The 11,213-nt window shown below is 64.5% G+C and overlaps 1 protein-coding gene across 4 annotated transcripts; it reads left to right on the plus strand.

Moving 5' to 3' along the window:
* The first annotated feature begins 214 nt into the window (after nucleotides 1-214).
* Nucleotides 215-10,828, plus strand: LOC127039373 (protein mono-ADP-ribosyltransferase TIPARP-like). Of its 4 annotated transcripts, none has more exons than XM_050932966.1 (6): nucleotides 215-594; nucleotides 5,099-5,704; nucleotides 6,614-6,776; nucleotides 7,424-7,611; nucleotides 7,694-7,939; nucleotides 9,795-10,281. In XM_050932966.1, the coding sequence occupies exons 2-6, from the start codon at nucleotides 5,136-5,138 to the stop codon at nucleotides 10,243-10,245; spliced, it is 1,617 nt and encodes a 538-aa protein (XP_050788923.1). In that variant the 5' UTR covers nucleotides 215-594; nucleotides 5,099-5,135; the 3' UTR covers nucleotides 10,246-10,281. The 4 variants fall into 4 exon arrangements, with proteins under 4 accessions (XP_050788923.1, XP_050788926.1, XP_050788922.1 ...); XM_050932969.1 differs by having other exon boundaries at nucleotides 6,614-6,650; XM_050932965.1 differs by lacking the exon at nucleotides 7,424-7,611 and having other exon boundaries at nucleotides 9,795-10,828.
* Nucleotides 10,829-11,213: the final 385 nt, after the last annotated feature.

Below are 11,213 nucleotides of genomic sequence, written 5' to 3' on the forward strand. Positions count from 1 at the left end.
ACACACCCTCCAAATCAGTCACTGTCTCAATTTCTTTTTAATTTAAGCCCACTCAGGCCTCATCTTCCTTCTCCTCCCCATGTGCCGAGAAAAGGAAAGCGAAACCCTGGCTGGCTGCCCAGGGTCCCAGAGGAGGAGCCAGCGAGGTCTCCTCTCACCATGACTCAGGTCAAGGGCTGGCCAGCCGGGGGAGGAGACCAGGAAGCGTTGGGGGGCACAAGGGGGGGACTGAAGACACTTTTCTGCAAGCTGATTCTGGTGGGGACTGGCCCAGTGCTCGGCGCTGCGAGCCCCTACGGGGGCGGGGAGAAGTGAAACTTACAAGAACTTTTTGTTATTGTTTGGGTCGCTTTTTGGTTTGGTTTTTGTTTTTTTGGATCGTGGTTGCGCTTGGCTTCTCCCAACGCCTGAGCCCTCATCAGCTCAGGGCCAGGCAGGCTGGGCAGCGCCCCCCCCCCCCCAAAAAATAGAAGAGAAGAGGAAAAAGCTACAAGCAACAGGCACCCCCCCCCGCCCTTGCAGGTGGAAGCTGATCGGAGACAGGTGGGGTGCGGAGACCCGGCTGCTGTGAAGGCGGAGCTGACTGCAAAAGGGGTGAGTGGGGGGACAGCCCCCAAAGGGGGTTGATGGCTTGGGGCGGGGTCCTGCTCTGAGCGGAGGTATTGGGGCGGCTCTGGGCTGAGAACGGATGCGATGAGGTGAGAGTGGATGGTTTCCGGAAAGCTGGGAGCCAGGACTCCTGGGTTCTCTCCTGGCTCTGGGAGGGGAGTGGGGGCTGGTGGTTAGAGCAGGGGGGGGGGCTGGGAGCCAGGACTCCTGGGTTCTCTCCCCGGTTATGGGAAGGGAGTGGGGGCTGGTGGTTAGAGCAGGGGGGCTGGGAGCCAGGACTCCTGGGTTCTCTCCTGGCTCTGGGAGGGGAGTGGGGGCTGGTGGTTAGAGCAGGGGGGCTGGGAGCCAGGACTCCTGGGTTCTCTCCTGGCTCTGGGAGGGGAGTGGGGGCTGGTGGTTAGAGCAGGGGGGGCTGGGAGCCAGGACTCCTGGGTTCTTTCCCCGCCCCATGCACTCTGATCTCTCTGCACCACTGTTTCCTCTTCCCCACCTTCTGCCTATTTGTCGGTAGAAACCCAGCTGCTTTCTTCCGAGATCTGCTCCGTCCCCCCCCCCTCCGCCCCCGGCTGGGGCTGCTGATCAAACTGTGGCCCGGGGAGGGGTGGGGGGATATTTCCAGACCCTGCCTCAATTAGGTGTGTCCTGACCCTGCCGCTCCCTGTAGCTGTGCAAACCCAGTTAAGGGGGGGGGGGGTGTCACTGAATTACCCCCCTCCACATTTTCCCCATTTGATCCGGCCACCCTGAGTCTCAAAACTCTAGCTGGACCCCCACTTTTCATCCGCAGAGTTCCGAGGGGGTCAGGCTGGTTATCCCACATTTCTGGGTTGGAGGGAAACTGAGGCACGGCACGGGGAGGGGAAAGCCTTGAAGCGGGGCTCAAATCTCAGAATAACACTCCACTACATAGATTTGTTTCCGGGTTCGACCCTTTAAAAAACAACCCCCCACTTGTGAGTGCAGACCTGAGCGTCTTCCCGGGACCAGGCCTCGGGACCAGGGAAATGATTCATTTCCCAACTGTGAAAGAGGGGAGGGCTTGAGTTTCGAGACTGTTTATGAATCAGTAGGTCAGGCTCCCAGCCCCCCCCCCGCTCTAACCACTAGACTCCACTCCCCTCCCAGAGCCACGGAGAGAACCCAGGAGTCCTGGCTCCCAGCCCCCCTGCTCAAACCACCAGCCCCCAATCCCGTCCCAGAGCCGGGGAGAAAACCCAGGAGTCCTGGCTGCCAGCCCCCACTCCCAAACAGATCCTATATTGCTTTCCCCAGCCCCCTAAAATACCCCCACTATGGAGCCATCTCCGTAAGTAGTGGAATGGATCTGGGGGGTGATACCTGTACCCCTCAATCTTCTTGTTGGGGGTGGGGGGTGTCTGATGTTAATCCTGGGCCCATTGGCCTCCTCTGGAGGTGGCTTGCGGGAGCCAGGGCGAGACCCTACATTGACAAACGCCCTGGGTGGAGGAGAGGAGCAGGGTCTGGTGGGTTAGAGCGGTGGGGGCTGGGAGCCCGGACTCCTGGGTTCTCTCCCCGGCTCTGCGAGGGGAGTGGGGGCTGGTGGGTCAGAGCAGGAGGGGCTGGGAGCCAGGACTCCTGGGTTCTCTCCCCGGCTCTGCGAGGGGAGTGGGGGCTGGTGGATTAGAGCAGGGGGGCTGGGAGCCAGGACTCCTGGGTTCTCTCCCAGCTCTGGGAGGGGAGTGGGGGCTGGTGGTTAGAGCAGAGGGTGGGGGTTTGGAGCCAGGACTCCTGGGTTCCATTCCAGCCATTTCCAGCTCTGCCTGGCAATAGCTGGGAATTGCTGAATCACAAGCCCCGTTTACGGTAACACTTGCAGCTCCGTGGCACCTGGGGGTGTCGGGGGATGAGGCCTGTTCTCTCGGGGCTGATCCGGGGCCCATAGCTCATATCCCAGCTCCTTCCCCCACATGGGGGGCTGGGAGATGCGATGGAGCGGTGACCCCGTCCTGTGGCCCTCAGGCTTGCTGCTTCTGGGGAGGGCAGGGGGAACAAACTGCCTGGGCTCGGTTCTCAATGACGGAAAACGATACGTCCAGACGAGGAAGAGAGAGGTGATTTGGCCCTGGTGCAATGGGGACCCCGTGTCTCAGTTCTGGTGTGAAAGTTAAACTCCCCCCCGCAGTGAAAAACACAGCGATGTGTCTCGCCGGTTCACGGTGGTTTCGCCAAACTGTCCCATTGGGGCAAAAAGCTTCCAAAAAAGTCAAAACTGGCTTGATGTTTTTTGGGGGGGCAGAAAGGATCAAAGGAGGCTTCGAATTTCCTCCGACGGGACGTGTTTAAAAATCACCCAAACCTGTTAAAAAACTATTGAAATCCGGTGTTTGATTTCCAGTGGCCTCGTGTTATTTTATTTAACGATGGCCCAAACATTTATTCCGACCGACTTTTGGTCTGCGTTGTAGGCAGGGCCGCCCAGAGGATTCAGGGGGCCTGGGGTCTTCCCACCGCTGAATTGCTGCCGAAGACCCAGCACTTCGGTGGCGGGTCCCGGGGCAGAAGGACCCCCCGCCACGGGTTTTTGGGGCACTTCAGTGGCGGATCCCGGAGTGGAAGAACCCCCCCACCGCTGAATTGCCACCGAAGACCTGGAGCGTAAGAAGCTCCGGGGGCCCGGGCCCCACAAGAGTTTTCCGGAGTGAGTGAAGGACCCCGTTCCAGGAGCCCCAAAAAACTCTCATGGGGGCCTGGGGCAAATTGCCCCACTTGCCCCCCCCCAGGCGGCCCTGATCATAGGCAGTTGAAAAACTGTCCAAACATTAAACACAAAGTGAAGATCTATTCAAAACCGCTCTGGGTTGGGCACTTCCGGGCACCTAATTTTTGTAACATTTGCTGACACTTTTTTTTTTAAAAACCCTCAACATTGAAGCAGTTTTAACTCGTGCCGAAGCAGGGGCTTTTTACGACTCTCCAATTCATCCAAAACTCCCCCCAAAGTTTCTTTAACTCCGAACGCTTTCAAAAAAGCCCATTTTTTTTTAACTACCTATGATCTGCAAAACCCGCTACTCTAGTTCCGGTGTCGGCACTTGACCAAGGCCGCAGAAACGGTGGAGAAAATTCAGCAGAGGCACAGAAATCACAAAGAGGAGACGAAGGCCGTTTCTCTTCTGTTGGCTTAGCCGCGTCTACACTGGGGCTTCGGTCAGCATAGCCGCGTTGCTGAAGTGGCGTTTTTTTCATACCTTGGCCGACATGGCCACACTTTAAGGGTAGATCAAGTCAGCAGAATACGTGGGAAGAGCTCGAGGATTCAAAAGAACGCGGCAAAACGTATCTGCCCTCTTCTGCCGAGTGAGGAGAAGCCGGCAGGTGCCTGGATCACCGGAGATCAGACACAGGACGCTGGAAAAAGCATCGTCTCAGGGGTTTTTTTGGATTTCCGCTGCACTGGCCTTTTCGAGAAGCCGACCTCAACTTTCAGGCGGGATCAGAAGTGGCAACGTTTCTTTCGACGCCACGAATCACAGACACTTTCCATGGTGACCCTTTTTTTTGGGTGGCGGGGGGAAGGTGTCTCTCTCCCCCCCGCCCCTTTTAAATCAAAATGTGGAAACCCAAAGTGGCTTCAAGCCGGGATGGTTTTATTTGGGAAAATGTCAGAACAGTCCCTCCTTCTGCCCCCCGCACACCGAGACGAAAAATGGGGTGAAACGACCACAAATTCGCAACCGATTTCGATGTCTCCAGCTGGGCCTTTTTCTTCCAGGGTGGGGGAGGTTTCAGCTGGAGAATTTCGCACGAAGAAATCTTGGCCATCTTTGTCTGTGATCTCTTCCTAAAACACGGGCTTTACCCCAACTGTAGACATCAGTCCCGAATCCCACTCCCTCAAACACCCCAGACAGACCCTCGTTAGCCCTGGGGCTGGGGGTGGGGGGAAGAGTCGTCACACCGGATCAGGCCCATCTTGCTCGGCATCCTGGCTCTGCCAGCGACCGGCACCAACTGAATTGTAGCTAGGAGCCAGGACTCCTGGGTTCTTTCCCTGGCTCTGGGAGGGGAGTTGGGGCTGGTGGGTTAGAGCGGGGGGTCTGGGAGCCAGGACTCCTGGGTTCTCTCCCTGGCTCTGGGAAGGGAGCGGGGGCTGGTGGGTTAGAGCGGGGGGTCTGGGAGCCAGGACTCCTGGGTTCTTTCCCTGGCTCTGGGAGGGGAGTTGGGGCTGGTGGGTTAGAGCAGGGGGGCTGGGAGCCAGGACTCCTGGGTTCTCTCCCTGGCTCTGGGAGGGGAGCGGGGGCTGGTGGGTTAGAGCGGGGGGTCTGGGAGCCAGGACTCCTGGGTTCTCTCCCTGGCTCTGGGAGGGGAGTGGGGGCTGGTGGGTTAGAGCAGGGGGGCTGGGAGCCAGGACTCCTGGGTTCTCTCCCTGGCTCTGGGAGGGGAGCGGGGGCTGGTGGGTGGGAGCCAGGACTCCTGGGTTCTCTCCCCCAGCACTAACCACTGGTCACTCTGTCTCCCTGTTTTCCAGCTCTCCCCTGGAGGATCGGGCCGCGTCGAGGCACCCCATGGCAGCCGGCAGTGATGCCCCCACAGCCCTGCCGCCCGCCCGGCTCGCTCGCCTCAAACGCTCCCGCCGTTCGGCGTCCCACCTCCCCGTTGCGCTGCGGACGAAGGCCCTGGCGCAGCTGCTCCACCATCGTTCCCCCGAGCCGGGCAGCACCACCACCCCAGCCCCCGGCCTGCCCTCCCCGGCCCCAGCGCCCCCCGCCGGCGACCCCCACGGGGACAGGGTGGAGCTGGCGCTGCGGGAGGCGGAGGCGGCTCCGGAGCCGGCCCCCGAGGCCGGGCCTGGGTGCGAGGAGCTGACCTTGGACCACCTGCTGGAGATCGTGGCCCAGCTGGAGTACCACACCCACCCCGAGGACGGGGTGGAGATCTGCCCCCTCTTCCTCCTGGGCTGCTGCTTCTCCGGGGCCTGCTGCCCCCAGCACCACACCCTCCTGCCCTACCACTGGCAGCTGTGGCAGACGGCCAGCCTGCCCCCCGGCTGGCTGAGCGTCGGGCCCGAGGCCCACGAGACGCTGGAGCGGCTCTACAGCGACCCTGAGCGCACCCTCGTGCGGGCCTCCTACCAGTGAGTGCGCGGCGGAGGGGGGAGAGCCAGGACGCCTGGGTTCTCTCCCCGGCTCTGGGAGGGGAATGGGGGCTGGTGGGTTAGAGCAGGGGGGCTGGGAGCCAGGACTCCTGGGTTCTCTCCCCGGCTCTGGGAGGGGAGTGGGGGCTCGTGGTTAGAGCAGGGGGGCTGGGAGCCAGGACTCCTGGGTTCTATCCCCGGCTCTGGGAGGGGAATGGGGGCTGGTGGGTCAGAGCAGCGGGGGCTGGGAGCCAGGGCTCCTGGGTTCTCTCCCCGGCTCTGGGAGGGGAGTGGGGGCTGGTGGTTAGAGCAGGGGGGTTGGGAGCCAGGACTCCTGGGTTCTCTCCCCAGCTCTGGGAGGGGAGTGGGGGCTCGTGGTTAGAGCAGGGGGGCTGGGAGCCAGGACTCCTGGGTGGTTTGTTTAATGTCCCCGAGTTAGCTCAATTGGTGTCGGAGTGGGGGAGAGTCGCTGACAGGGCTGGGGCACGGTGAGGAGCTGGACGTAGGGTGGGTAGGAAGGGGGTACACACGGGGGCAGATGGGGGGGTTCACTGGGGCACGGGAGGGGGGCAGGTTGGGGTAGAGGCCAGGGGGTCGCCTGAGGTTGTAGTTCTCAACCAGGGGTCCGGGGCCCCGACCCCCCTACCCTGGGCTGCAGCCGACGCCTGAGCAATGGGGGGCCCCAGGCAGTTGCCCTGTTTGCAGCCCCCTAACGCCGGCCCCGTTCTTGGGGCACTGCTGGGCCAGAGCACGTTGTGCGGGGGGGCCGAGGTTGATGAACCCTTGACCGAGGGGCACAATGGGCATTTGTGCGTGATCCTGGGGGCTCTGGGGTGGGTGTGCCCCATGGCATGGGGGGCAGCCCCCAGTGACCCCCCCCCGCTGACCCCGTCTCCCCTCGGCCCGCAGAGGCGTCGCCTTCGACATCGACCTGGTGGCCATGCAGGTGCGCAACAGTCCCAGATTCACCCGCGTGCGGCGCCTGGGTACCTCCCCGGCACCTGGCGCCCCCTTCGGCACCAGCCACGTCTACTACTGGCGGGCGCTCGGCGGCTGGCAGCCCTACAGCCAGGTGCGCCGGACGCCGGGGTCCTCCCGCCGCGGGCTGGGGCCCGGACGCCTGGGTTCTCTCCCCAGCTCTGGGAGGGGAACGGGGGCTGGTGGGTCAGAGCAGGGGGGGCCGGGAGCCAGGACTCCTGGGTTCTCTCCCCGGCTCTGGGCGGGGAGTGGGGGCTGGTGGGTTAGAGCAGCGGGGTGCTGGGAGCCAGGACTCCTGGGTTCTCTCCCCGGCTCTGGGAGGGGAGTGGGGGCTGGTGGTTAGAGCAGCGGGGTGCTGGGAGCCAGGACTCCTGGGTTCTCTCCCCGGCTCTGGGAGGGGAACGGGGGCTGGTGGGTCAGAGCAGGGGGGGCCGGGAGCCAGGACTCCTGGGTTCTCTCCCCGGCTCTGGGAGGGGAGTGGGGGCTGGTGGGTTAGAGCAGCGGGGTGCCGGGAGCCAGGACTCCTGGGTTCTCTCCCCGGCTCTGGGAGGGGAACGGGGGCTGGTGGGTCAGAGCAGCGGGGTGCCGGGAGCCAGGACTCCTGGGTTCTCTCCCCGGCTCTGAGAGGGGAGTGGGGGCGGGTGGTTAGAGCAGCGGGGTGCTGGGAGCCAGGACTCCTGGGTTCTTGCCCTGGCTCGGGGATGCGCGTGGCCCGCTGACCCCTCCCCTCTGTGCCCCCAGCCCTTCACCCAGAGCATCGAGGCGGCGCTGCGGCGCGGCCAGGAGGAGGCGCTGTGCAGCACGGCCGAGCACAGCTACCAGCTTAACCTGCGGGCCGGCTACCAGCGCAACCTGGCCACGGGCACCGTGCGCCCCCTGCGGGCCCGGCCCGCCTTCCGCGCCCCTGCCCTGCTGCTGCCGGAGCTACGGTAACACCCCCCCCCACACCGCGCACCCCCACCCCCCCGAGCCCGGCTCCCAGCCCCCTGACCCTCTGCCTTGCCCCCACAGGACGCTCTCCGGCAGCCTGTACCTGGGCCCCACGCCAGCCCCGGGGCCCCCCCTGGCACAGCCCTACCCCGAGACCTGGGTGCCGCTGGCCCCCGAACAGGACTGGCACCAGGCGCCCGTGGCGGTGGAGGAGCGCGGCTACCGGCTCATCTACGGGCTCTTTCACAAGAGCCTGCCCGAGTCGCGGTACCGCCTGGAGCGGGTCTGGCGGGTGCAGAACCCCTTCCTGTGGGACAAGTACAAGAGGTGAGCGCCCCCCCCCGCGCCCCCCAGCTCTGTCCGCTGCTGCCTGTGCCCCCCGCTTGCCCTGCGCCCCCCAGATCTATCCGCTGCACCTCACACCCCCTGCACACCCTGTGCCCCCAGATCTATCCATGGCTGCCTGTGCCCCCCGCGTGCCCTGCGCCCCCCAGATCTATCCGCTGCACCTCACACCCCCTGCACACCCTGTGCCCCCCAGATGTATCCACGGCTGTCTGTGCCCCCTGCGTGCCCTGCACCCCTCAGATCTATCCGCTGCACCCCACACCCCCTGCACACCCTGCACCCCCCAGATCTATCCACTGCTGCCTATGCCCCCCACGTGCCCTGCGCCCCTCAGATCTATCTGCTGCACCTCACACCCCCTGCACACCCTGTGCCCCCCAGATCTATCCACGGCTGCCTGTGCCCCCTACACCCCCCAGATCCATCCGCTGCACCCACACCCCCTGCACCCCCCAGATCTATCCACTGCTGCCTGTGCCCCCTGCGTGCCCTGCGCCCCCCAGATCTATCCACTGCTGCCTGTGCCCCCTGCGTGCCCTGCGCCCCCCAGATCTATCCGCTGCACTGCACACCCTGTGCCCCCCAGATGTATCCACGGCTGCCTGTGCCCCCTGCGTGCCCTGCGCCCCCCAGATCTATCCGCTGCACCCCCCAGCTCTGTCCGCTGCTACCTGTGCCCCCCGCATACCCTGCGCCCCTCAGATCTATCTGCTGCATCCCACACCCCCTGCACCCCCAGATCTATCCACTGCTGCCTATGCCCCCCGCATGCCCTGCGCCCCCCAGATCTGCTGCACCCCCCAGCTCTGTCCGCTGCTGCCTGTGCCCCCCGCGTGCCCTGTGCCCCTCAGATCTATCCGCTGCACCCCACACCCCCTGCACACCATGCACCCCCAGATCTATCCACTGCTGCCTATGCCCCCCGCATGCCCTGCGCCCCCCAGATCTATCTGCTGCACCCCCCAGCTCTGTCCGCTGCTGCCTGTGCCCCCCGCGTGCCCTGTGCCCCTCAGATCTATCCACTGCACCCCACACCCCCTGAACCCCCCAGATCTATCCACTGCTGCCTGTGCCCCCCGCGTGCCCTGTGCCCCCCAGCTCTATCTACTGCCACCTGTGCCCCCTGCCTTCTCCAGCTCTATCCGCTGCCCCGTTCCCCCTGCATCGTCCATCTCTATCCGCTGCACCCCACACCCCGTGCACCCCCCAGATCTATCCGCTGCCCCGTTCCCCCTGCATCCTCCAGCTCTATCTGCTGCACCCCACACCCCCTGCGCACCCCCCAGATCTATCCGCTGCCCCGTGCCCCCTGCATCCTCCAGCTGTATCCGCTGCACCTCCTGTGCCCCCAAGCTCTATCCATTGCACCAAGCACCCCCTGCGCCCCCGTGTGCCCTGCACTCCCCAGCTCTGTCCCCTGCACCCAACCCCTCCCCCTGGGCACAGAACCCCTTCCTGCGGGACAGGGACAAGTGGCGAGTGCCCCCGCCAGCCCTGCGCCCCCCCCCGCACTCTCCATCCCCCCCCAGCTCTAACTCCTGCACCCAGCACCCCCTACCTAACCTCTCCCCCTGGGCATTGAAACCCTTCCTGTGGGACAGGGACAAATGGAAGTGTACCCAGCTCTAACCACCAGCCCCCACTCCCCTCCTAGCACCGGGGACAGAACCCAGGAGTCCTGGCTCCCAGCCCCCCTACTCTAACCACCAGCCCCCACTCCCCTCCCAGAGCCAGGGAGAGAACCCAGGAGTCCTGGCTCCCAGCCCCCCCCGCTCTAACCCCCAGGCCCTAGAGCTGGGGTGAGAACCCAGGAGTCCGGTGTCCCCCCCTGCAGGAAGCAGAGCCACATGAGCCGGCAGATGTCCCCGGAGCAGCGGCTGCGGAACGAGCGTCACCTCTTCCACGGGACGTCGGCGGGCGCGGTGCCGGCCATCTGCAAACACAACCTGGACCCCCGGCTGTCGGGGAAACACGCCGCCCTCTACGGGCAGGGCAGCTACTTCGCCCGCCGGGCCAGCTACTCCCACCGCTACGCGCCCCCCGCCGAGGCCGGCCTGCGCCACGTCTTCCTCTGCAAGGTGCTGGTGGGGCGCTCGGCCCTGGGGCAGCCGGCCCTGCGCCGGCCCCCGGCCCTGGACCCCGGCGACCCGGCCAGCGACCTGTACGACTCGTGCGTGGACAGCCTGAGCGACCCCCAGATCTACGTGGTCTTCGACAACGACCAGTGCTACCCCTACTTCCTCCTCCAGTACCGCGAGCTGGAGGAGGTGGTGAAGGTGGACTGAGCCGGGGGAAGAACCCAGGAGTCCTGTTGCCGCTGGCGGAGTCGTCCCGTGGTAGCGGCGTGATTGGTCTGGATTGGGCCCAGCAGGAAGTGATGTCACTAGGCCCCACGCGTCTGTCCAGGGTCCAGCAGGAAGTGATGTCATTCTACAGCAGGCTGAGATGTCACAGGACCGGACTCAGTCCTTCAGAGGTCCCGCAGGAAGTGATGTCATGCTACAGGGCTCCAGCAGGAAGTGATGTCTGCCAATGGGCTTGGCTGCCTGCAGGCCTTGATGTCACGTAAGAAGGCTGCACCTGGCCATGATGTCATTACGGAGCCAACCAACGGGGTGCAGGACCAGTGGGAGGCCCCGCCCACACTTACAAACCAGATTCTGATTGGGTGCAAACTGAGTCAACAAAGCGTGGCCAGCAGGGAGCCCCTCCCACTTTGCCAAACGAGCTCCCCATTGGCGGAGAGGGCTGCCACACTGGGCTCGAACCCGGCACCTGCCTCTGCGTGTCTGGTGCTGCTTTACCAAGGGGGGGTGGGGCTGGGCCTGGCTCCGGCGCCCCCCAGCAATAAACCAGGTGCAGAGCTCAGGCTGTGACATCCGTGTGCTCTGTGGGGCGGGGCCCGAACAAACCGTGCCTCAGTTTCCCCACCTGGCTTTTTCTTTCCAGACAGGGGCTGAGCCCTGCCCCCGGAGCAGAGCCGGGGGGGGGGGTGTTTCTCCCCCCTCCCCGCTCCACTAGCACCTCATGGTTCCTGGCAGGAGCCCCGTTCCCCAAGCCAACTGGGCCCCCTCAGTCCAGCACCCGGGGGCTGCTTCCTTTCACTAACCCCCGGCTCCACCTGGCCTGTGGCCCCAGTGTGTGGGGCAGGGCTCCAAGCTGCGTGCTATGGGGGAGAGGGGTGGGACTAGAGCACCACATGGGTCCCTACCAGCTGGGGAGAGAACCCAGGAGTCCGGGCTCCCAGGCCCCC

Source organism: Gopherus flavomarginatus, chromosome 23 (assembly GCF_025201925.1).
Source record: "Gopherus flavomarginatus isolate rGopFla2 chromosome 23, rGopFla2.mat.asm, whole genome shotgun sequence".
In the NCBI taxonomy this organism is placed as follows: Eukaryota; Metazoa; Chordata; order Testudines; family Testudinidae; genus Gopherus; species Gopherus flavomarginatus.

What these genes read in the sequence shown, in the direction of transcription:
- LOC127039373 (XM_050932965.1), top strand. Translation starts at nt 5,136, where the DNA reads ATGGCAGCCGGCAGTGATGCCCCCACAGCCCTGCCGCCCGCCCGGCTC. An exon ending in GCTGGCAGCCCTACAGCCAG is followed by an intron (nt 6,777 to 7,693) that starts GTGCGCCGGACG and finishes TTGCCCCCACAG; the next exon opens with GACGCTCTCCGGCAGCCTGT. An exon ending in CTGTGGGACAAGTACAAGAG is followed by an intron (nt 7,940 to 9,794) that starts GTGAGCGCCCCC and finishes CCCCCCCTGCAG; the next exon opens with GAAGCAGAGCCACATGAGCC.